The sequence below is a fragment of the Cherax quadricarinatus genome, chromosome 65, assembly GCF_038502225.1.
Source record: "Cherax quadricarinatus isolate ZL_2023a chromosome 65, ASM3850222v1, whole genome shotgun sequence".
Taxonomy (NCBI): domain Eukaryota; kingdom Metazoa; phylum Arthropoda; class Malacostraca; order Decapoda; family Parastacidae; genus Cherax; species Cherax quadricarinatus.
The window spans coordinates 12,931,132-12,955,150 of NC_091356.1; the positions used below are offsets into that span (position 1 = coordinate 12,931,132).

General features: G+C 38.5%; 1 protein-coding gene across 2 annotated transcripts in view; it reads left to right on the forward strand.

The window, feature by feature from the left end:
* Window positions 1-24,019, forward strand: part of Vps26 (vacuolar protein sorting 26) — a 51,426-nt gene that overhangs the window by 2,193 nt on the left and 25,214 nt on the right. For both annotated transcript variants that reach the window (XM_053793790.2, XM_053793789.2), the window contains exons 2-6: window positions 2,616-2,759; window positions 11,618-11,850; window positions 15,146-15,310; window positions 18,587-18,693; window positions 20,622-20,833. In XM_053793790.2, the coding sequence (XP_053649765.1) occupies window positions 2,616-2,759; window positions 11,618-11,850; window positions 15,146-15,310; window positions 18,587-18,693; window positions 20,622-20,833 (861 nt within the window). The remainder of the gene's footprint in view (window positions 1-2,615; window positions 2,760-11,617; window positions 11,851-15,145; window positions 15,311-18,586; window positions 18,694-20,621; window positions 20,834-24,019) is intronic.

A 24,019-nucleotide genomic window follows, 5' to 3' on the forward strand; every position in this document is an offset into this window, starting at 1 on the left:
GCACAGTGTCATCAGCAAAGAGCAATTGTGACAACTCCAACTTTATGTGTGATTCTTTATCTTTTAACTCCACGCCTCTTGCCAAGACCCTCGCATTTACTTCTCTTACGACACCATCTATAAATATATTAAAGCACCACGGTGATATCACACATCCTTGTCTAAGGCCTTCTTTTACTGGGAAATAATCTCCCTCTTTCCTACATACTCTAACTTGAGCCTCACTATCCTCGTAAAAACTCTTCACTGCTTTCAGTAACCTACCTCCTATACCATACACTTGCAACATCTGCCACATTGCCCCCTATACACCCTGTCATATGCCTTTTCCAAATCCATAAATGCCACAAAAACCTCTTTGGCCTTATCTAAATACTGTTCACTTATATGTTTCACTGTAAACACCTGGTCCACACACCCCTACCTTTCCTAAAGCCTCCGTGTTCATCTGCTATCCTATTCTCCATCTTACTCTTAATTCTTTCAGTAATAACTCTACCATACACTTTACCAGGTATACTCAACAGACTTATCCCCCTATAATTTTTGCACTCTCTTTTGTCCCCTTTGCCTTTATACAAAGGAACTATGCATGCTCTCTGCCAATCCACAGGTACCTTACCCTCTTCCATACATTTATTAAATAATAGCACCAACCACTCCAAAACTATATCCCCACCTGCTTTTAACATTTCTATCTTTATCCCATCAATCCCTGCTGTTTTACCCCCTTTCATTTTACCTACTGCCTCACGAACTTCCCCCACACTCACAACTGGCTCTTCCTCACTCCTACAAGATGTTATTCCTCCTTGCCCTATGCACGAAATCACAGCTTCCCTATCTTCATCAGCATTTAACAATTCCTCAAAATATTCCCTCCATCTTCCCAATACCTCTAACTCTCCATTTAATAACTCTCCTCTCCTATTTTTAACTGACAAATCCATTTGTTCTCTAGGCTTCCTTAGCTTGTTAATCTCACTCCAAAATTTTTTCTTATTTTCAACAAAATTTGTTGATAGCATCTCACCCACTCTCTCATTTGCTCTCTTTTTACATTGCTTCACCACTCTCTTAACCTCTCTCTTTTTCTCCATATACTTTTCCCTCCTTGCATCACTTCTACTTTGTAAAAACTTCTCATATGCTAACTTTTTCTCCCTTACTACTCTCTTTACATCATCATTCCACCAATCGCTCCTCTTCCCTCCTGCACCCACTTTCCTATAACCACAAACTTCTGCTGAACACTCTAACTCAACATTTTTAAACCTACCCCATACCTCTTTGACCCCATTGCCTATGCTCTCATTAGCCCATCTATCCTCCAATAGCTGTTTATATCTTACCCTAACAGCCTCCTCTTTTAGTTTATAAACCTTCACCTCTCTCTTCCCTGATGCTTCTATTCTCCTTGTATCCCATCTACCTTTTACTCTCAGTGTATCTATAACTAAAAAGTGATCTGATATATCTGTGGCCCCACTATAAACATGTACATCCTGAAGCCTACTCAACAGTCTTCTATCTACCAATACATAATCCAACAAACTACTGTCATTTTGCCATACATCATATCTTGGATACTTATTTATTCTCTTTTTCTTAAAATATGTATTACCTATAACTAAACCTTTTTCTATACAAAGTTCAATCAAAGGGCTCCCATTATCATTTACACCTGTCACCCGAAACTTACCTACCACACCCTCTCTAAAAGTTTCTCCCACTTTAGCATTCAGGTCCCCTACCACAATTACTCTCTCACTTGGTTCAAAGGTTCCTATACATTCACTTAACATCTCCCAAAATCTCTTTCTCTCCTCTACATTCCTCTCTTCTCCAGGTGCATACATGCTTATTATGACCCACTTTTCACATCCAACCTGTTCTTTAATCCACATAATCCTTGAATTTATACATTCATATTCTCTTCTATCCTTCCATAACTGATCCTTCAACATTATTGCTATCCCTTCCTTAGATCTAACTCTCTCAGATACTCCAGATTTAATCCCATTTATTTTCCCCCCACCGAAACTCCCCTACACCCTTCAGCTTTGTTTCGCTTAGGGCCAGGACATCCAACTTCTTTTCATTCATAACATCAGCAATCATCTGTTTCTTGTCATCCGCACTACATCCACGCACATTCAAGCATCCCAGTTTTATAAAGTTTTTCTTCTCTTTTTTAGTAAATGTGTACAGGAGAAGGGGTTACTAGCCCATTGCTCCCAGCATTTTAGTCGCCTCATACGACACGCTTATTATTATTAATATTATTATTATTATTATTATTATTATTATTATTATTATTATTATTATTATTATTATTATTATTATTATTATTATTACAATTGCTGCTGCATGGCTCAATTGCTTAGCATTTCCCCATGAAAATAATTTTTTTATTGATATTTTGATTATATTCACTATAGTGTTTTAATAGAGATTATATATTTCCACCTTTCCTGTGGGAGTTGTAGATGGTACTGTTGCCTCTGGTGTAGACAGAGAATGGTTACAAATAATTTTTCCAATGTTTTACGTACAATAGGAAATGTTCAGTGTCTTATGCTAAAATATATTTTAATGTGCAATTTCCTTTTCAGAGCTTTTTTGGGTTCGGCCAAAGTGCCGACATTGAAATCCAGCTGGATGGATCTGATACCCGAAAAATGGCAGAGATGAAAACAGAAGATGGCAAGAAAGAGCGCTATTTTCTTTATTATGATGGAGAAAGTGTTTCTGGAAAGGTTTGTAAATTGCACATACACTGAGCTAATGATAATCACTTTCTTTTAGGAGCTCAATCTTATTTTAATACAGTGGAACCTCAAAAATCAAACTGCTCCCAACACAACCAATTATGTAAGTGTATTTTTGTAAGTGCTTTTATAAGCGTATTTTTGAGGGTCTGAAATGGACTAATCTAATTTACATTACTCCTGATGGGAATAAATTAATTCGGTAAAGGCACTCGATCAGCCTTCTGGACTGAAGAAAGTTCGATATTTGAGGTTCCACTGTATTTGTTTTGGTAAAAGCTTTTGTATTCATTCATTACAATGGAAGGATGCAGGAGTTACCTCAGAGCCTGTAACTGCTGTCTTTATAAAGAAATCTAGACACAGTAACATAGAATGATATCCTTGATAAAATAACAGTTTGCTTTGGAGACCAAGCTTTTGTAATTTATCAAGAAAATCACACTTTAGAACATAGTCAACTCATGACAACAAGAGTTGACAATGGAAACCTCATGATGGCATAAGTTGACAGTGGAAACCTCATGATGGCCTGAGTTGACAGTGGAAACCTTATGATGGCATAAGTTGACAGTGGAAACCTCATGATGGCATGAGTTGACAGTGGAAACCTTATGACAGCATGAGTTGACAGTGGAAACCTCATGATGGCATGAGTTGACAGTGGAAACCTTATGATGGCATGAGTTAATAGTGGAAACCTCATGATAGCATGAGTTGACAGTGTTCCAGGAAGGACTGAAATGTCATCATAAGGTCCCTCTCCTATGTGTGGGCTTCTGCTGATTTGTTCCAGTCGTGCTATTGCAACTTTTATTCTTTAAGCTTTTAGAAATTGTAGACTTGAAAAACCTTGATGTCCAAACAGAATGTTGTCTTGTTGAGGTTTACATTTTATCATATTCTTTTCAGAGTGTCAATGTTACAACCTCATTCCCAACTTAGGCTGGGCATAAAGCTGTGTGTGAGCACAAACAAAAAGAATGAGATGAGTACTGTTTCATATTTCTACTAAAGAAGTGTAAGGCACACATTGATCAGATAAAAGGCTCTTATTTTTTTTTTATTATCACACTGGCCGATTCCCACCAAGGCAGGGTGGCCCAAAAAAGAAAAACTTTCACCATCATTCACTCCATCACTGTCTTGCCAGAAGGGTGCTTTACACTACAGTTTTTAAACTGAAACATTAACACCCCTCCTTCAGAGTGCAGGCACTGTACTTCCCATCTCCAGGACTCAAGTCCGGCCTGCCGGTTTCCCTGAATCCCTTCATAAATGTTACTTTGCTCACACTCCAACAGCACGTCAAGTATTAAAAACCATTTGTCTCCATTCACTCCTATCAAACACGCTCACGCATGCCTGCTGGAAGTCCAAGCCCCTCGCCCCCAAGCCTCCAGGACTTGAGTCCTGGAAATGGGAAGTACAGTGCCTGCACTTTAAAGGAGGGGTTTGGGATATTGGCAGTTTGGAGGGATATGTTGTGTATCTTTATACGTATATGCTTCTAAACTGTTGTATTCTGAGCACCTCTGCAAAAGCAGTGACAATGTGTGAGTGTGGTGAAAGTGTTGAATGATGATGAAAGTATTTTCTTTTTGGGGATTTTCTTTCTTTTTTGGGTCACCCTGCCTCGGTGGGAGACGACCAACTTGTTGAAAAAAAAAAAAAAAAAAGGTCTGTTGAGTATACCTGGCAAAGTGTATGGTAGAGTTATTATTGAAAGAATTAAGAGTAAGACGGAGAATAGGATAGCAGATGAACAAAGAGGCTTTAGGAAAGGTAGGGGGTGTGTGGACCAGGTGTTTACAGTGAAACATATAAGTGAACAGTATTTAGATAAGGCTAAAGAGGTCTTTGTGGCATTTATGGATTTGGAAAAGGCGTATGACAGGGTGGATAGGGGGGCAATGTGGCAGATGTTGCAGGTGTATGGTGTAGGAGGTAGGTTACTGAAAGCAGTGAAGAGTTTTTACGAGGATAGTGAGGCTCAAGTTAGAGTATGTAGGAAAGAGGGAAATTTTTTCCCAGTAAAAGTAGGCCTTAGACAAGGATGTGTGATGTCACCGTGGTTGTTTAATATGTTAAATGATCAGTTATGGAAGGAGAAAAGAGAATATGAATGTGTAAATTCAAGAATTATGTGGATTAAAGTAAAGGTTGGATGCGAGAAGTGGGTCATAATAAGCGTGTATGTACCTGAAGAAGAGAGGAATGCAGAGGAGAGAGAGAGATTTTGGGAGATGTTAAGTAAATGTATAGGAGCCTTTGAACCAAGCGAGAGAGTAATTGTGGTAGGGGACCTGAATGCTAAAGTAGGAGAAACTTTTAGAGAGGGTGTGGTAGGTAAGTTTGGGGTGCCAGGTGTAAATGATAATGGGAGCCCTTTGATTGAACTTTGTATAGAAAGGGGTTTAGTTATAGGTAATACATATTTTAAGAAAAAGAGGATAAATAAGTATACAAGATATGATGTAGGGCGAAATGACAGTAGTTTGTTGGATTATGTACTGGTAGATAAAAGACTGTTGAGTAGACTTCAGGATGTACATGTTTATAGAGGGGCCACAGATATATCAGATCACTTAATAGTTGTAGCTACACTGAGAGTAAAAGGTAGATGGGATACAAGGAGAATAGAAGCATCAGGGGAGAGAGAGGTGCAGGTTTATAAACTAAAAGAGGAGGCAGTTAGGGTAAGATATAAACAGCTATTGGAGGATAGATGGGCTAATGAGAGCATAGGCAATGGGGTCGAAGAGGTATGGGGTAGGTTTAAAAATGTAGTGTTAGAGTGTTCAGCAGAAGTTTGTGGTTACAGGAAAGTGGGTGCAGGAGGGAAGAGGAGCAATTGGTGGAGTGATGATGTAAAGAGAGTAGTAAGGGAGAAAAAGTTAGCATATGAGAAGTTTTTACAAAGTAGAAGTGATGCAAGGAGGGAAGGGTATATGGAGAAAAAGAGAGAGGTTAAGAGAGTGGTGAAGCAATGTAAAAAGAGAGCAAATGAGAGAGTGGGTGAGATGTTATCAACAAATTTTGTTGAAAATAAGAAAAAGTTTTGGAGTGAGATTAACAAGTTAAGAAAGCCTAGAGAACAAATGGATTTGTCAGTTAAAAATAGGAGAGGAGAGTTATTAAATGGAGAGTTAGAGGTATTGGGAAGATGGAGGGAATATTTTGAGGAATTGTTAAATGTTGATGAAGATAGGAAAGCTGTGATTTCGTGTATAGGACAAGGAGGAATAACATCTTGTAGGAGTGAGGAAGAGCCAGTTGTGAGTGTGGGGGAAGTTCGTGAGGCAGTAGGTAAAATGAAAGGGGGTAAGGCAGCCGGGATTGATGGGATAAAGATAGAAATGTTAAAAGCAGGTGGGGATATAGTTTTGGAGTGGTTGGTGCAATTATTTAATAAATGTATGGGAGAGGGTAAGGTACCTAGGGATTGGCAGAGAGCATGCATAGTTCCTTTGTATAAAGACAAAGGGGATAAAAGAGAGTGCAAAAATTATAGGGGGATAAGTCTGCTGATTATACCTGGTAAAGTGTATGGTAGAGTTATTATTGAAAGAATTAAGAGTAAGACGGAGAATAGGATAGCAGATGAACAAGGAGGCTTTAGGAAAGGTAGGGGATGTGTGGACCAGGTGTTTACAGTGAAACATATAAGTGAACAGTATTTAGATAAGGCTAAAGAGGTCTTTGTGGCATTTATGGATTTGGAAAAGGCGTATGACAGGGTGGATAGGGGGGCAATGTGGCAGATGTTGCAAGTGTATGGTGTAGGAGGTAGGTTACTGAAAGCAGTGAAGAGTTTTTACGAGGATAGTGAGGCTCAAGTTAGAGTATGTAGGAAAGAGGGAAATTTTTTCCCAGTAAAAGTAGGCCTTAGACAAGGATGTGTGATATCACCGTGGTTGTTTAATATATTTATAGATGGGGTTGTAAGAGAAGTAAATGCGAGGGTCTTGGCAAGAGGCATGGAGTTAAAAGTTAAAGAATCACACACAAAGTGGGAGTTGTCACAGCTGCTCTTTGCTGATGACACTGTGCTCTTGGGAGATTCTGAAGAGAAGTTGCAGAGATTGGTGGATGAATTTGGTAGGGTGTGCAAAAGAAGAAAATTAAAGGTGAATACAGGAAAGAGTAAGGTTATGAGGATAAAAAGATTAGGTGATGAAAGATTGAATATCAGATTGGAGGGAGAGAGTATGGAGGAGGTGAATGTATTCAGATATTTGGGAGTGGATGTGTCAGCGGATGGGTCTATGAAAGATGAGGTGAATCATAGAATTGATGAGGGGAAAAGAGTGAGTTGTGCACTTAGGAGTCTGTGGAGACAAAGAACTTTGTCCTTGGAGGCAAAGAGGGGAATGTATGAGAGTATAGTTTTACCAACGCTCTTATATGGGTGTGAAGCATGGGTGATGAATGTTGCAGCGAGGAGAAGGCTGGAGGCAGTGGAGATGTCATGTCTGAGGGCAATGTGTGGTGTGAATATAATGCAGAGAATTCGTAGTTTGGAAGTTAGGAGGAGGTGCGGGATTACCAAAACTGTTGTCCAGAGGGCTGAGGAAGGGTTGTTGAGGTGGTTCGGACATGTAGAGAGAATGGAGCGAAACAGAATGACTTCAAGAGTGTATCAGTCTGTAGTGGAAGGAAGGCGGGGTAGGGGTCGGCCTAGGAAACGTTGGAGAGAGGGGGTAAAGGAGGTTTTGTGTGCGAGGGGCTTGGACTTCCAGCAGGCATGCGTGAGCGTGTTTGATAGGAGTGAATGGAGACAAATGGTTTTTAATACTTGACGTGCTGTTGGAGTGTGAGCAAAGTAACATTTATGAAGGGGTTCAGGGAAACCGGCAGGCCGGACTTGAGTCCTGGAGATGGGAAGTACAGTGCCTGCACTCTGAAGGAGGGGTGTTAATGTTGCAGTTTAAAAACTGTAGTGTAAAGCACCCTTCTGGCAAGACAGTGATGGAGTGAATGATGGTGAAAGTTTTTCTTTTTTGGGCCACCCTGCCTTGGTGGGAATCGGCCAGTGTGATAATAAAATAAAATAAGGGCTACTTTCCTCTAAGCCCTAAGGTCAGACCTGATTACCTATCATTCCAGTGGCTCCTATGGATTTAGCATTTCAATATAATAATAGTATTAATAATCTAAGTAGCCCAGGATAACCGATACTGGTTTAGCTCGTTTTTTTACTATAGTAATAATTTTTGTTTTTAACATGTTCACCTTTCCCACTGAGGCAGGGTGACCCAAAGAGAAAGAAAAACTCAAAAAGAAAGAATAAACTTTCATCATCATTCATCATTTTCACTATCACTCATACATAATCACTGTCTTTACAGAGGCACTTAGATACAACAGTTTAGATGTCCCTCTAAACTGTGAATATCCCAAACTCCTCCTTTAAAGTGCAGGCATTGTCCTTCCCACTTCCAGGATTCAAGTCCAGCTAACCGGTTACCCTGAATCCCTTCACAAAATATTACTCTGCCCACACTCCAACAGCTGGTCAGGTCACAAAAACCATTTGTCTCCACTCCTATCTAACATGCTCATGCAAGCTTGATGGAAGTCCAAGTCCCTCTCCCACAAAACTACCTTTACCTCCTCCCTCCAACCTTTTCGAGGACGACCCCTACTCCACCTTCCATCCCCTACAGATTTATATGCTCTGCAGGTCATTCTATTTTGTTCCATTCTCTCTAAATGAGCAAACCACCTCAACAACCCCTCCTCAGCCCTCTGAATAATACTTTTAGTAGCTCCACACCTCCTGATTTCCACACTCTGAATTCTGTGCATAATATTTACACCACACATTGCCCTTAGACAAGACATCTCCACTGCCTCCAGCCTCCTCCTTGCTGCAGCATTTACAATCCATGCTTTACACCCATATAAGAGTATTGGTACCACTGTACTTTTGTACATTCCCTTCTTTGCCTCCATGGGTTATGTTTTTTGTCTCCACAGATACCTGAACGTACCACTCACCTTTTTTCCTTCAATTCTCTGGTTAACCTTATCTTTCATAAACCCATCTGCTGACAAGTCAACTCCCAATTATCTGAACACATTCACTTCTTTCATACTCCCTCCCTCCAATGTGATATCTAATTTTTTCTCTCCAAATCATTTGATACCCTCATCACCTTACTCTTATCTATGTTCACTTTCAGCTTTCTACCTTTACACACCCTCCTAAACTTGTCCGTTAACCTTTGCAACTTTTCTCTAGAATCTCCCAAAAGCACAGTATCATCAGCAAAGAAGTAACTGTGTCAACTCCCATTTTGTATTTGATTCCCCATATTTTAATCCCACCCCTCTCCCCAACTCCCTAGCTTTTACTTTTTTTACAACCCCATCTATAAATATGTTAAACAGCCATGATGACATTACATATCCCTGTCTAAGACCTACTTTTACTGTGAAATATTCTCTCTCTCCTACACACCCTAACCTGAACCTCACTATCTGCATAAAAACTCTTTACAACATTTAGTAACTTACTATCTGTTCCATACACTTGCAACAGCTGCCACATTGCTCCCTTATCCACTCTGTCATATGCCTTCTCTAAATCCATAAATGCAATGAAAACTTCCCTACCTTTATCTAAATACTGTTCACATATATGCTTCAATGTAAACACCTGATCTACACATCCCCTACCCATTCTAAAGCCTTCTTGTTCATCTGCAATACTGCTCTCTGTCTTACTCTAATTCTTTTAGTAATAACTCTACCATACACTTTACCTGGTTTACTCAGTAAACTTCACCTATAATTTTTACAATTTCTTTTGTCCCCCTTCCCTTATATGAAGGAACTACACCTGCTTTCTGCCAATTCCCAAGTTCCTTCCCCTCATTCATACATTTATTAAACAAAAATGCCAACCTCTTCAACACTATATCTCCCCCTGCTTTTAACATTTCTGTCATGATCCCGTCAGTTCCAGCTGCTTTACCTCTTTTCATTCTACGTAATGCCTCATGCACCTCCCCCACACTCACATCCTGTTCTTCATTCATAAAAGATATTGTACCTCCCTGGCCAGTACGTACATGGAATTACTGCCTGCCTTTCTTTAACCCTTTCAGGGTCCAAGGCCCAAATCTGGAGTCACGCACCAGTGTCCAAGAATTTAAAAAAAAAAAAAATTGTATTTTTTCTTATGAAATCGTAGAGAATCTTTTTGTGAAGGTGATAAAACAAAAAGTACGAAATTTGGTGGAAAATTGACGAAATTATGCTCTCGCGAATTTTGATGTGTCAGCGATATTTACGAATCGGCGATTTTGCCGACTTTGACTCCCATTTTAGGCCAATTACATTATTCCAATCAACCAAATTCTTAGCTATTTCACTAGTATTACTTCTATTCTATCGATTGAGCACAAGAAATCGCCAAGTCAACTGTTTCAACTACAAAATAAAGTGATCGGAAATTGTTAATTTGGCCAATTTAACACAAAGTTCAAAATATTCCAATTTCAAAATAGGGTCCAGAATAAACAATGTAGGCATTCCTGGCACTAAACTAACATTTCCTCTGTTCATTAGTTATGTTTTGAGGCTTTACAAATAAATTCCATTTTGATTTTTTATTCACATAATGAATTTTTATTCACACCAAAAAATAGAAGATTTAGTGTTATGCAATACTTTAATAATTGTATAAATATCATCACCATATTTGTGAATGTATATTAGACCCACCAGCTGATGTGTATTAGATGTGTGAGGTCGTTTGTTTACTCTTGAATATCGGCAAAAATTTAACATTTCCGCTACTTTGAGCTCAGTTTCAAGCCATTTCCAGTGCTAAAACCAATCAAAATCATCTCTATTTCTGTAATATGTCTTCCATTCTATCAAATGAGACCAAGAAATCGCAAATACAACTATAAAAAACATACGAAAAAACACTGCAAAGTTGCTGTTTTAATCGAAAAATCATGATTTCAGTTTTTTTCTCTAATTATACACAGTGTGCTGCAGGATCTGTTTTATGTGGTGCACACATACCACATAGATGTATTCTCTCATATCTAGGCCCAAATGTACCACTCACAGTTTATCAGAGTGAGCTGAGCTCATGGCGTAGATCTACGGTTTGGACACTCACCGTAAAGCCGTAGATCTATGGGACGGACCCTGAAAGGGTTAACTCTTAAATGGTCCATACGTATATATACGTTTTTTCAACTTCTGAAATTATGTAAAAAAATGTAGATCTTCTTTTTTGTTTTACATGTGAAAACGTGTAAAAAAAACTTTTATCTACATTTTTTTTTGTTATATTTGAAAATATGTAAAAAAAAGTAGATCTACTTTTGTAGCACTACGAATTTGAACGTCGATCTGTTTGGACCGTTTAAGGGTTAAAATTTAAAAGTTCCTGAAAATATTCCTGCCATCTACCCAATACCTCCAGGTTCCTATCTACTAACTCCCTTACTCTGTTTTTATCTGACAAATTCATTTGTCCCTTAGTCTTTCTTAACCTGTTTATCACACTCCAGAATTTTTTCTTATTCTTAGCAAAATTTGTTGATAATTATAATATATAAATAATAATAATAATAATAATAATAATAATAATAATAATAATAATAATAATAATAATTATAATAATAACAATAATAATAACAATAATGGACTGTTGGTAGGCATATGTGCAATTTACTAAACTGAGTGTGTTAGAAGGAGCTACTTTTATTGCTGGTAGCTGGTAATTACAATTTTGGGGTGTGTATTTATTGTTCATTTCTCTTTTTTTCATAAAAATCTTAAAACTGAGACTTCATTTGATTCCTGTTTGTTTACAGGTGAATGTTGCCCTCAAAAAACCTGGAGGACGTTTGGAACACCAAGGTGTGAAAATAGAATTTGTTGGGCAAATTGAGCTCTACTATGACCGAGGTAATCACCATGAATTCACATCTCTGGTGAAGGAGCTAGCAAGGCCTGGAGAACTTACACACAATACCACCTTTGACTTCGAGTTTAATCAGGTGGAGAAGCCTTACGAGTCATATTCTGGCACTAATGTTAGACTAAGGTAAATGATGACGTTTTCACTTACTGTGGCATAACATTGTAATTTCTGTTACAAATCAAAGATACACAGGAAGAGCACACCTTTATTAAAAGTGATGTTCAGCTCAATGAGATCTTTACCAAGTCATCTTGGAAAAACATGAGCAGAGCATTTCTTTAATAAAAGCTTAGTATTTGATTTCTATTACCATTAACCCTTTCAGGGTCGACAGGCCCTCTCCCAGACTTGTTCTCAGGGTTGACAATTTAAAAAAAAAAAAAAAAAATTCTTATGAAAAGATAAAGAATCTTTTCCCGATCATAATGACACCAAAAGTATGAAATTTGATGAAAACTTAGGGAATTATGCTCTCGCGAAGTTAGCGGTCTCGACAATGTTTACGCATCGGCAATTTTGCCCACATTGAGCCCTATTTTTGGGCCAGTTCCAGTGTACTAGTCGACAAAAATCAAAACTATTTCGCTAGAATTTAATTTTTTCTATCGAATGAGTACAAGAAACCACCCATTTACCGATTTCAACTGTCCAATAAAGTGGTCAGAATTTAGCAATTTTGACAATTTCACACAAATTTCAAAAGATGCCAATTTTTAAATGAGGTCCAGAATAAACAAGAAAGACATTCCTGGCACTAAAATAACATTTCCTCTGTTCGTTAGTCATGTTCCCATGCCCCTCTTACATTCTTTTGCTTTTCACTGAATTATTTTTATTCTCACAAAAAAATAGAAGATTTACTGTTATGCAGACTACTGCATTAGTGTAGAAAATTGGTATAAATAATATCAGCGCACTTGTGAAAGAATATTAGACTCGCCAGTTGATGTGTATTGGACATGTAGCATGATTTGTTTACTTTTGAACTTTGGCAAAAATTGAAGATTTCTGCTATTTTGAGCTCAATTTCAAGGTACTTTTCATTGTAAAACCAATCAAAATTATCTCAGTTTCTGTAATATGTCTTCCATTCTAGAAAATGAGACCAGGAAAACTAGAAAACCGTCATAAATACCATACGAAAATACAGTGCAAAGTCGCTGTTTTAACCCTTAAAAGGTCCAAACAAATCGACGTTCAAATTCGTAGCTACAAAAGTAGATCTACTTTTTTTAACATTTTCAAATGTAACAAAAAAAATGTAGATGAAAGTTTTTTTTTACACGTTTTCAAATGTAAAACAAAACAGAAGATCTACATTTTTTTACATACTTTCAGATGTTGAAAAAACGTATATATACGTTTGGACCATTTAAGGGTTAAACCAAAAACACTGTCAAAGTTTTTTTTTCTCATTATGCACTGTGTGCTGCAGGATTTTTTTTATACTGTGAACACTGACCACATAGACCCATTCTTTCATATGTAGGCCTACCAGCTTTCTCTCACTAGATTTGAGGGCTCTAGAATTTAGGCGTACTAGTACGTCAAAAACCCTGGTGCATAAGCCGTACTAGTACGTCAGAAACCCTGAAAGGGTTAATCCTCTTCAGCACCTTATTAATAACCTCTTTATTTATATGTGTCTTTTACATATACACCAGATTCATATAATCCCTCATTCTACTATTTTCATAAGAGCTATGTTCAGAGTTTATAATCTTTGTAGGAAAAATTCCTGATGAGGGAGCTAAATTCTCTTCCTTCCCTGTATTTCTCAGTGCATTTATGTCCTCTGTTGTGGAAACCAGAACTGTGCTGGATAGACCCATGTGAGGTCTTAACAATGATTGAGTTGTATATTATTATTATTATTAACACATCAGCCATTTCCCACTAAGGCAGGGTGGCCTGAAAAAATAAAGCTTTCATCATTCATGCTTACGCTACAGTTATAAAACTGCAACATTAACACCCCTCCTTTAGAGTGCAGATACTGTACTTCCCATCTCCAGGACTCAAGTCTGGCCTTCCGGTTTCCCTGAATCCCTTCATAAATGTTACCTTGCTCATACTCCAACAGCATGTCAAGTCCTAAGTCTAAACATTTGGGTTTATCCCTGTAATCTAGTTTACATGTAGTCAAGCTCAAAGAATAAAAGCCACAATACTGTCATGGAACTTTTTTTTTGTTTTTCTTTTTTATTAACAAGTCGGCCGTCTCCCACTGAGGCAGGGTGACCCAAAAAGAAAGAAAATCCCCAAAAAGAAAATACTTTCATCATCATTCAGCACTTTCACCTCACGCACACACAGTCACTGTTTTTGCAGAGGTGCTCAGAACACAACAGTTTAGAAGCATATACGTATAAAGATACACAACATATCCCTCCAAACCGCTAATATCCCGAACCCCTCCTTTAGAGTGCGGTCATTGTACTTCCCATTTCCAGGACTCAAGTCCGGCTATTCAAAAATAACCGGTTTCCCTGAATCCCTTCACTAAATATTACCCTGCTCACACTCCAACAGATCGTCAGGTCCCAAATACCATTTGTCTCCATTCACTCCTATCGAACACGCTCATGCACGTCTGCTGGAAGTCCAAGCCCCTCGCCCACAAAACCTCCCCTACCCCTTCCAACCTTTTCGAGGATGGCCCCTACCCCGCCTTCCTTCCCCTATAGATTTATATGCTCTCCATGTCATTTAGTACCTTCCCCTCTTTCATACATTTATTAAACAAAAATACCAACCACTCCAACACTATATCCCCCCTGTTTTTAACATTTCTGTCATGATCCCGTCAGTTTCAGCTGCTTTACCCCCTTTCATTCTATGTAATGCCTCACGCACCTCCCTCACACTCACATCCTGTTCTTCTTCACTCTTAAAAGATGGTATACCTCCCTGGCCAGTGCATGAAATTACCGCTTCCCTTTCTTTGTTGACATTTAAAAGTTCCTCAAAATATTCTCGCCATCTATCCAAAACCTCCATCTCCCCATCTACTAACTCCCCTACTCTGTTGTTAGCTGACATCCATTCATTCTCTAGGCTTTCTAAACTTGTTTAACTCCAAAAATTTTTCTTATTTTCATTAAAATTCCTTGACAGTGGCTCTCCCACACTATCATCTGCTCTCCTTTTGCACTCTCTCACCACTCTCTTCACCGTTCTTTTACTCTCCATATACTCTACTCTTCTTATAACACTTCTGCTTTGTAAAAACCTCCCATAAGCTAACTTTTTCTCTTTTATCACACCCTTTACTTCATCATTCCACCAATTACTCCTCTTTCCTCCTGCACCCACCTTCCTTTTTACAGTGAATATTTTTAATTGTTAGCTTTTTCTTTACAAACCTTTCACACACACTTGAAATACAGTCTTCATTTTGTATTTGCTTCATTTACAGATACTTTTTAAGAGTAACAATTGTAAGAAGATTGTCAGACATTGCACGGGAAATGGATTTGCTTGTACATACGCTTTCATCCTACCCTGAGATGAACAACTCTATCAAAATGGAAGTTGGTATTGAAGATTGCCTACATATTGAATTTGAATACAACAAATCTAAGTAAGTACATATATAATTATTCAATAAATATATCAGCAGTTTGAATTTGTTTTTTGTCTAAGAAACTTCGGTTAGTCAGTGCATAATTACCTTCATCTTCTTGTGGTTCTTAATAGTTTTCATTACTGTAATACTTGCTTAGCTTTGATATGGGATTGCTCCATGGATGTTATGGGCTCCATTTTTGAAATGTTAAAGTGCCGTGAATGGAGTATCAAACGTGTCATTGTAGGGTTACATATCATTAATTCACACGGAAAACTAAAAAAACAAAGAATTACATTATACAGTACAGTATCAGTTTTTCATGTTTTCCTTCAATATTTTCTTATCTCTTCTTTCAACAAACTGGCCGTATCCCACCGAGGCGGGGTGGCCCAAAAGGAAAAACGAAAGTTTCTCCTTTTAAATTTAATAATATATACAGGAGAAGGGGTTACTAACTCCTTGCTTCCAGCATTTTAGTTGCCTCTTACGACACACATGGCTTAGGGAGAAAGAATTCTGTTCCACTTCCTCCATGGAGATAAGCAGAAATAAACAAGAACAAGAACTAATAAGATAGAGGTAAGACAGAGAGTAGGATTTCAGATGAGCAAGGAGGCTTTAGAGTGGGTAAGGGATGTGTAGATCAAATGTTTACATTGAAGCATATATGTGAACAGTATTTAGATAACGGTAGGGAAGTTTTAATTGCATTTATGGATTCAGAAAAGGCATGTGATAGAGTGGATAGGGGAGCAATATGGCAGATGTTCAAGTATATGGAATAGGTGGTAAGTTACTAAATGCTGTAAAGAGTTTTTATGAGGATAGTGAGGCTCAGGTTAGGGTGTGTAGAAGAGAGGGAGACTACTTCCCGGTAAAAGTAGGTCTTAGACAGGGATGTGTAATGTCACCATGGATATTTAATATATTTATAGATGGGGTTGTAAAAGAAGTAAAAGCTAGGGTGTTGGGTAGAGGGGTGGGATTAAATTATGGGGATTTAAATATAAAATGGGAGTTGACACAGTTACTTTTTGCTGATGATACTGTGCTTATGGGAGAATCTAAAAAGCTGCAAAAGTTAGTGGACGAGTTTGGGAGAGTGTGTAAAGGTAGATAGTTGAAAGTGAACATAGATAAGAGTAAGGTGATGAGAGTATAAAATGATTTAGATAAAGAAAAATTGGATGTCACATTGGAGAGAGGGATTATGGAAGAAGTGAATGTTTTCAGATATTTGGGAGTTGACGTGTCGGCGGATGGGCTTATGAAGGATGATGTTAACCATAGAATTGATGAAGGAAAAAAGGTGAGTGGTGTGTTGAGGTATCTGTGGTGACAAAAAAGTGTTATCCATGGAGACAAAGAAGGGAATGTACGAATGTATAGTGGTACCAACACTTCTATATGGGTGTGAAGCTTGGGTTGCAAGTGCTGCAGCAAGGATTCAGCTGTAGGCAGTGGAGATGTTCTGTCTAAGGGTAATGTGTGGTGTAAACATTATGCAGAGAATTTGGAGTGTGGAAATTAGGAGGAGGTGTGGAGTTACTAAAAGTATTAGTCATAGGGCTGAAGAGGGGTTGTTGAGGTGGTTTGGTCATTTAGAGAGAATGGATCAAAATAGAATGACCTGAAGAGTGTATAAATCTGTAGGGGAAGGCAGGCGAGGTAGGGGTCATCCTCAAAAAGGTTGGAGGAAGAGGGTAAGGGAGGTTTCGTGGGTGAGGGGCTTGGACTTCCAGCAAGCATGTGTGAGCGTGTTAGATAGGAGTGAATGGAGATGAATGGTTTTTGGGACCTGACGAGCTGTTGGAGTGTGAGCAGGGTAATATTTAGTGAAGGGATTCAGGGAAACCAGTTATATTTCTATAGCCGGACTTGAGTACTGGAAATGGGAAGTACAATGTCTGTACTTTAAAGGAGGGGTTTGGGATATTGACATTTTGGAGGGGTATGTTATATATGCTTCTAAACTGTTGTATCTGGGTGCTTCTGCAAAGACAGTGATTATGTGTGAGTGAGATGAAAGTGTTGAATGATGATGAAGGTATTTTCTTATTGGGGATGTTCTTTCTTTTTGGGTTACCGTGCCTTGGTGGGAAATGGCTGACTTGTTGAAAAAAAAAAAGGGGGCTAGTAAGAAGATAGAGGAAAATCCAGAGGGGTGTGAATATATATATATATGCTTGTACATGTATGTGCAGTGTGACCTAAGTATAAGCAAAAGTAGCAGGACGTATCTGAAATCTTGCATTTTTTTTTTTCAACAAACCGGCCATATCCAACTGAGGCAGGGTAGCCAAAAAAGAAAATCAAAAGTTTCTCTTTTTAAATTTAGTAATCTATACAGGAGAAAGGGTTACTAGCCTCTTGCTCCCGGCATTTTAGTCACCTCTTACAACACGTATGGCTTATGGAGGAAGAATTCTGTTCCACTTTTCCATGGAGATAAGAGGAAATAAACAAGAACAAGAACTAGAAAGCTAGGTAGTAGGTTGGTAGACAGAAACCACCCAGGGAGGTACTACTGTCCTGCCAAGTGAGTGTAAAACGAAAGCCTGTAATTGTTTTACATGATGATAGGATTTCTGGTGTCCTTGTTTTCTGTCTCATGAACATGCAAGATTTTCAGATAAGTCTTGCTACTTCTACTTACTCTTGGGTCACACTACACATACATGTACAAACATTTATATACACACCTTCTAGGTTTTCTTCTATTTTCTTTCTAGTTCTTGTTTATTTCCTCTTATCTCCATGGGGAAGTGGAACAGAATTCTTCCTCCATAAGCCCTGCGTGTTGTACGAGGCGACTAAAATTCCGGCAGCAAGGGGCTAGTAACCCCTTCTCCTGTATATATTACTAAATGTAAAAGGAGAAACTTTCGCTTTTCCTTTTGTTGCCACCCTGCCTCGGTGGGATACGGCCGGTTTGTTGAAAGAAGAAAGAAGAACTTGAAAGAAAATAGCAGAAAACTCAGAGGAGTGTGTATATGTATGCTTGTACATGTATGTGTAGTGTGACCTAAGTGTAAGTAGAAGTAGCAATACGTACCTGAAATCTTGCATGTTTATGAGACAGAAAAAAAGATACCAGCAATCCTACCATCATGTAAAACAATTACAGGATTCTGTTTTACACTCGCTTGGCAGGATGGTAGTACCTCCCTGAGCAGTTGCTGTCTACCAACCTACTACCTAGGACTTCCTTATATCATTCTTCATTAATATTGTAATGAGTGTTCATTGCTTCCTTGCACTCAACCTGTTTAACTTTTGTTGTTTCAGGTATCATCTAAAAGATGTAATTGTTGGCAAAATTTATTTTCTGTTAGTACGCATCAAGATCAAGCATATGGAAATTGCTATCATCAAAAGGGAAACTACAGGCTCAGGTAACTTATTAATTGATTGTTTATTAATTTTTTTTAGTCATGTTTCTAACATTGGCCATTTTCCTTCAAATCAAGGTGACCCAAAAACAGTATCATTTACCATCACTTACTTTCTAGTCTTCTTTCCAGAAGGGTAGAGGCAGGATTCAGTGAAACTACGATCATGGTGCCCAGTCTTCATTTTTTACATTTTTTTTTTTTTTTTAGAAACTCCAATAGCTGTTGGAGGTCATCCTGCTATTGAGGCAAATTCTTATCAACTACTGCATATACAGTGGTACCCCGAGTTTCGAACTGAATCCGTTCCAGGAGCTAGTTCTAAAGTCGAAATGTTCGAAACTCGAAGCAATATTTCCCGTAAGAAATACTGTAAATACAATTAATCCGTTCCAGAAACCCCAAAAATATTAACAAACAAATATATTTATAGAGATTAATTATAGTTTTACATACACACAAAAAGCATACATAGTACAATTAGTAATAGATAAATAAACATTTAAATAAACATATAAGATAACATTTTTACTTACCTTTATTGATGATTGTTGATGGCATCTGGAAGATAGGGAGAGAAGGAGTGAGGGAGCACTTATTGTTTGGAAGGGGAATCCCCTTCCATAAAGACTTTAGGTAGCAAGTCCTTATCTGGGGTTATTTCTGTTCTTTAAGATTTCCCTAAATGGGACATGGTTCTGTCACTGAACTGGTTGCAGAGATGGCTTGTTTCACCTTGCTCAGGGTGATATTTTTCAGCAAATTCCTGCACCGTATTCCACATTGCACAAATCTCCTTAATCTCTGAAGCAGGCACCATCCACCACCAACACCGCCGCCGCCGCCGCCGCCACCGCCACCATCTACCACCACCATCCACCACCATGGTAGCTTATTTCACAGTCGCACTTAATAAACAAGCATCAAACTAAATGAATTAATTATGAAATGTTTAAATGAGCGCTCAGGTTAGTGTTCACTCAAGCATAAACAAAGCCAGACTGGCTCACGATGCCTGCGCGGAGGATGCGGGCAGGCGCGGGGAAGCGGACAGGTCTGGTACATGGTTGAAGCATTCGATAGTCGATGCATTTGAAACTCGGGGTTCCAGGAAGGGTGACCCATAAAGAAAGAAAAAACTTTCATCATCATTCAACACTTTCACCATCATTCACACATAATCACTGTCTTTGCAGAGGCACTCAGATACAACAGTTTAGATGTCACTCTGAACTGCCAATATCCCAAACTCCTCCTTTAAAGTGCAGGCATTGTACTTCCCACCTCCAGGACTCAAGTCCAGCTAACCGGTTTCCCTGAATCTCTTCACAAAATATTACCCTTTTCACACTCCAACAGCTCATCGGGTTCAAAAAACCATTTGTCTCCATTCACTTCTATTTTTAAATGATTTTTCATTTTTTTAATTAACATGCTTTGATAGAAGAGGAGGGGGGGATAGGAGAGAGAGAGAGAGAGAGAGGGAGAGGAAGGGTATCAGCACAGCCTCTTCTCACATAGCGACATACATACTTGTTTACCGACCACTTGGACTTAGGACCAGCTCTCCAACCAGTATATTAGAGCTGATTTCCTCTATTCTGTTTATTACAGTATACAGTACACTACTGTATAAACAGTTAAAAATCTGCTAAAAATGTTGTAAATGGTGTAAAAGTGACTTAAAAAATATCCGAAATGGTTGACACAAACCCACTGCCAATATAGTATAACTCCTTGCTTAACAACCAGTTTGCTTACCGACCTACTCTTAGAAACGGAACCCCGTTGTTAAGTGAGGAGAGGCTGTAGTTTATCAAGCCTTTCATAAATGTTTTGTTGTATTTACTGGGGTTTGGTGCAGAGAATAGCTGTGTATATCTTTTCTTCTAATGCTGTCAAATCCTCTCTAGTTACAATATCACTTACAGGACCCAACACTTTCAATGAGAATGAAACCATTGCCAAGTATGAAATAATGGATGGAGCCCCAGTGCGTGGTGAAAGCATCCCAATCAGAGTGTTTTTGGCTGGCTATGACTTGACCCCCACCATGAGGGACATCAACAAAAAATTCTCGGTGAGATATTACTTGAACCTGGTGTTAGTCGATGAAGAGGAACGGCGCTACTTTAAACAGCAAGTAAGTTATTTTGTATTGACCCATCTGATTTTAACCCATAAACTGTCCAAACGTAGATCTACGTTCTTGCCGCTAGCGCTCCAAATGTAAATCTAAGTTTTATTTTTCCTGCCTCCTAATTTGGCACGATTGACCTGAAATGCCTGGTCAGCACGGAATGGGTCTTAACACTCGGCATGCGCAGTATTAAAAAATCTGGAACCACTTAGTACCTTGTGGGAGCACTAGTTCCATTGAGCGCCAGCTAGAGCAAACAGCACGGCAAACACCAAGGATTCACTGATGTCATGTCATATTAACACTCGCCTTTTAACCCTTTCAGGGTTGGTGCCGTACTGGTATGGCTTGCACGCCAGGGTTGGTGCCATACTAGTACGCATAGATTTTAGCACCTTCAAATCTAGCAAGAGAAAGCTGGTAGGCCTACATATGAAAGAATGGGTCTATGTGGTCAGTGTGCACAACATAAAAAAAATCTTGCAGCACACAGTGCATAATGAGAAAAAAAAAACGACCGTGTTTTTGCTTTAAAACGGCGACTTTGCAGTGTATTTTCATATGCTATTTATGGTTGTATTCTAGTTTTCCTGGTCTCATTTTATAGAAAGGAAGACATGTTACAGAAATTGAGATGATTTTGATTGGTTTCACAATGAAAAGTACCTTGAAATTGAGCTCAAAGTAGCAGAAATATTAAATTTTTGCCAAAGTTCAAAAGTAAACAAATCATGCCACTCGTCCAATACATGTCAACTGGTGAATTTAATATTCTTTCACAAGTGCACTGATATTATTTATACTATTTCTACACTAGTGCAGTAGTCTGCATAACAGTAAAGCTTTAATTTTATGTGAGAATAAAAATTCAAAGTGGAAAGCCAGAGAAATATGAGAGAGGCCTGGGGACATAACTAATGAACAGAAAAAAGTTATTTTAGTGCCAGGAATGTTTGTCTTGTTAATTCTGGACCCTGTTTGGAAATTGGCAACTTTTGAAATTTGTGTGAAATTGGCAAAATTGCCAATTTTTGACCACTATTGGATAGCTAAAATTGGTTAATAGGTGGTTTCTTGTACTCATTCGATAGAAAAAATGGAGTTCTAGCGAAATAGTTATGATTTTTGTCTGCCAGTACATTGGAATTGGCTGAAAATAGGGCTCAAAGTGGGCTAAATAGCCGATACATAAACATTGTCGAGACTGCTAACTTCGCGAGAGCATAATTCTATAAGTTTTCCATCAAATTTAATACTTTTGGTGTCATTATGATCAGGAAAAGATTCTCTATCACCTGAAAGGGTTAAGAGGAAAGTGATGTTGACCCCATGTTTGGTGGCTTAAAGTGGATGTAGCCACAAGTCGCAGAAATATTGAAAACCTCGATAATAACCCATGTGCAACATTTGTGCAACACCCTTTCAATTTTGGTAACACAGGTAATGTCATCTTGCTAGAATGTCTTATAAACTATGCCCTAAGTAAAAAGAAACAATTCTGGAACGTGTAATCAGTGTTCGGCAGGCTTGCTGGCCAGTGGCTGGCTGGTCAACTGGCTGTCTGATTGGCTGTCTCTATCTCCATCTGTCTGTCTGTCTGTATCTATCTCTGTCTCATAGGTACACATACGTTAATACAATTATACATAGTGTAAATTACCTAGGATAACCCAAATATATAATAATATAATGCATAATGCATAATAAGTATGTCTGGCAATTGGCAAGTAATACGCATTTTTACTTGTTCATGAATCAGACGTGATCATATGTAATACCAGTTGGTTCATGAGCAACTCTGAGACTAGATTCAAATTCAAATTTATTTATTTCTTTGCAAGTACATGTAGTAAATTGAGATTATGTATTTACAATATTGGTTTGCAATGCAAAGATAGCCTCTATAATGCCTAAGCATTATGGGCCGACTTATTTATTGGCTTACTGGCTACTTAACACTAAAGAAATTTATCATAGTTGTACAGTAGTTCTATTAATTATAAGTGAATCTAATTTATATAAACCAAAGGATATATTCATATATTCAAAAATGCTTTTTGTGAAACATGATTCAGTTATATTCCTGTCGACAATGGACAATAGGTTCAAGAGTAAATATTGAAATTATTATTATTATAATCAAGGGGGAAGCTCTAAACCCATAGGATTATACAGTGCCTGGGGGAGATGTGGAAGGTATTCAGGCTTAATTTGGGAACTGGAGCACAGATCCAAGAGCCCCTCACCAGCATCAAGGAACCTTCCTTGAGGGGTCTGAGACTAGAGAGAGAAACAGACAGAAAGACACAAACACACAGGTGAAGGAGAGAGAGACAGGCAGACAGAAAGACAAACACACACAGGCAGACAGACACACAGGCAAACGGAAAGACAGACACACAGGCAGACAGAAAGACACACACACAGGCAGACAGAAAGACACACACACAGACAGACAGAAAGACAAGAGACACACAGGTAGACAGAAAGACAAACACACACAGGCAGACAGAAAAGCAGACAGACACACACAGGCAAACAGAAAGACAGACACACAGGCAGGCAGAAAGACAAGAGACACACAGGCAGACAGAAAGACAAGAGAGAGACAGGCAGACAGAAAGACAAGAGAGAGACAGGCAGACAGAAAGACAAGAGACACACAGGCAGACAGAAAGACAAGAGAGACACAGGCAGACAGAAAGACACACACAGGCAGACAGAAAGACACACACACACACACACATGCAGACAGAAAGACAGGTAAACAGACATAGAGAGACATGTGTATGTGTAACAATGAAAACAAACAAAGCCAGGGTTCCATGCAGCAGTGCACGGTCATCGTGTCACTTCACTGTTTACCCCGTCAGCATTTTAGTAACACTTGTCTTAACACCATGCTCTAGGAGTTTCATATATACTCCAGCATGTCTAAAACATTGCTGGGACCTGTAAAAACTTTGTATGTATTCCTAGACAATAGTAAATGACAGAGGCAGGTGTAAATGTTGACTTGTCAGTGTGTTTGTGACTGAGTACAATTTTAGTACCTAATATTAGTGTCAGAAAAAAATTGGCTGTGAAATGACAAGAACTACTATAAATTGTAATTATCAGAACATAAAAATTATATAAAATAATATAAAAACAAGAAAAAAAGGTATATCGGCAAGCGGCAGGGCTCCA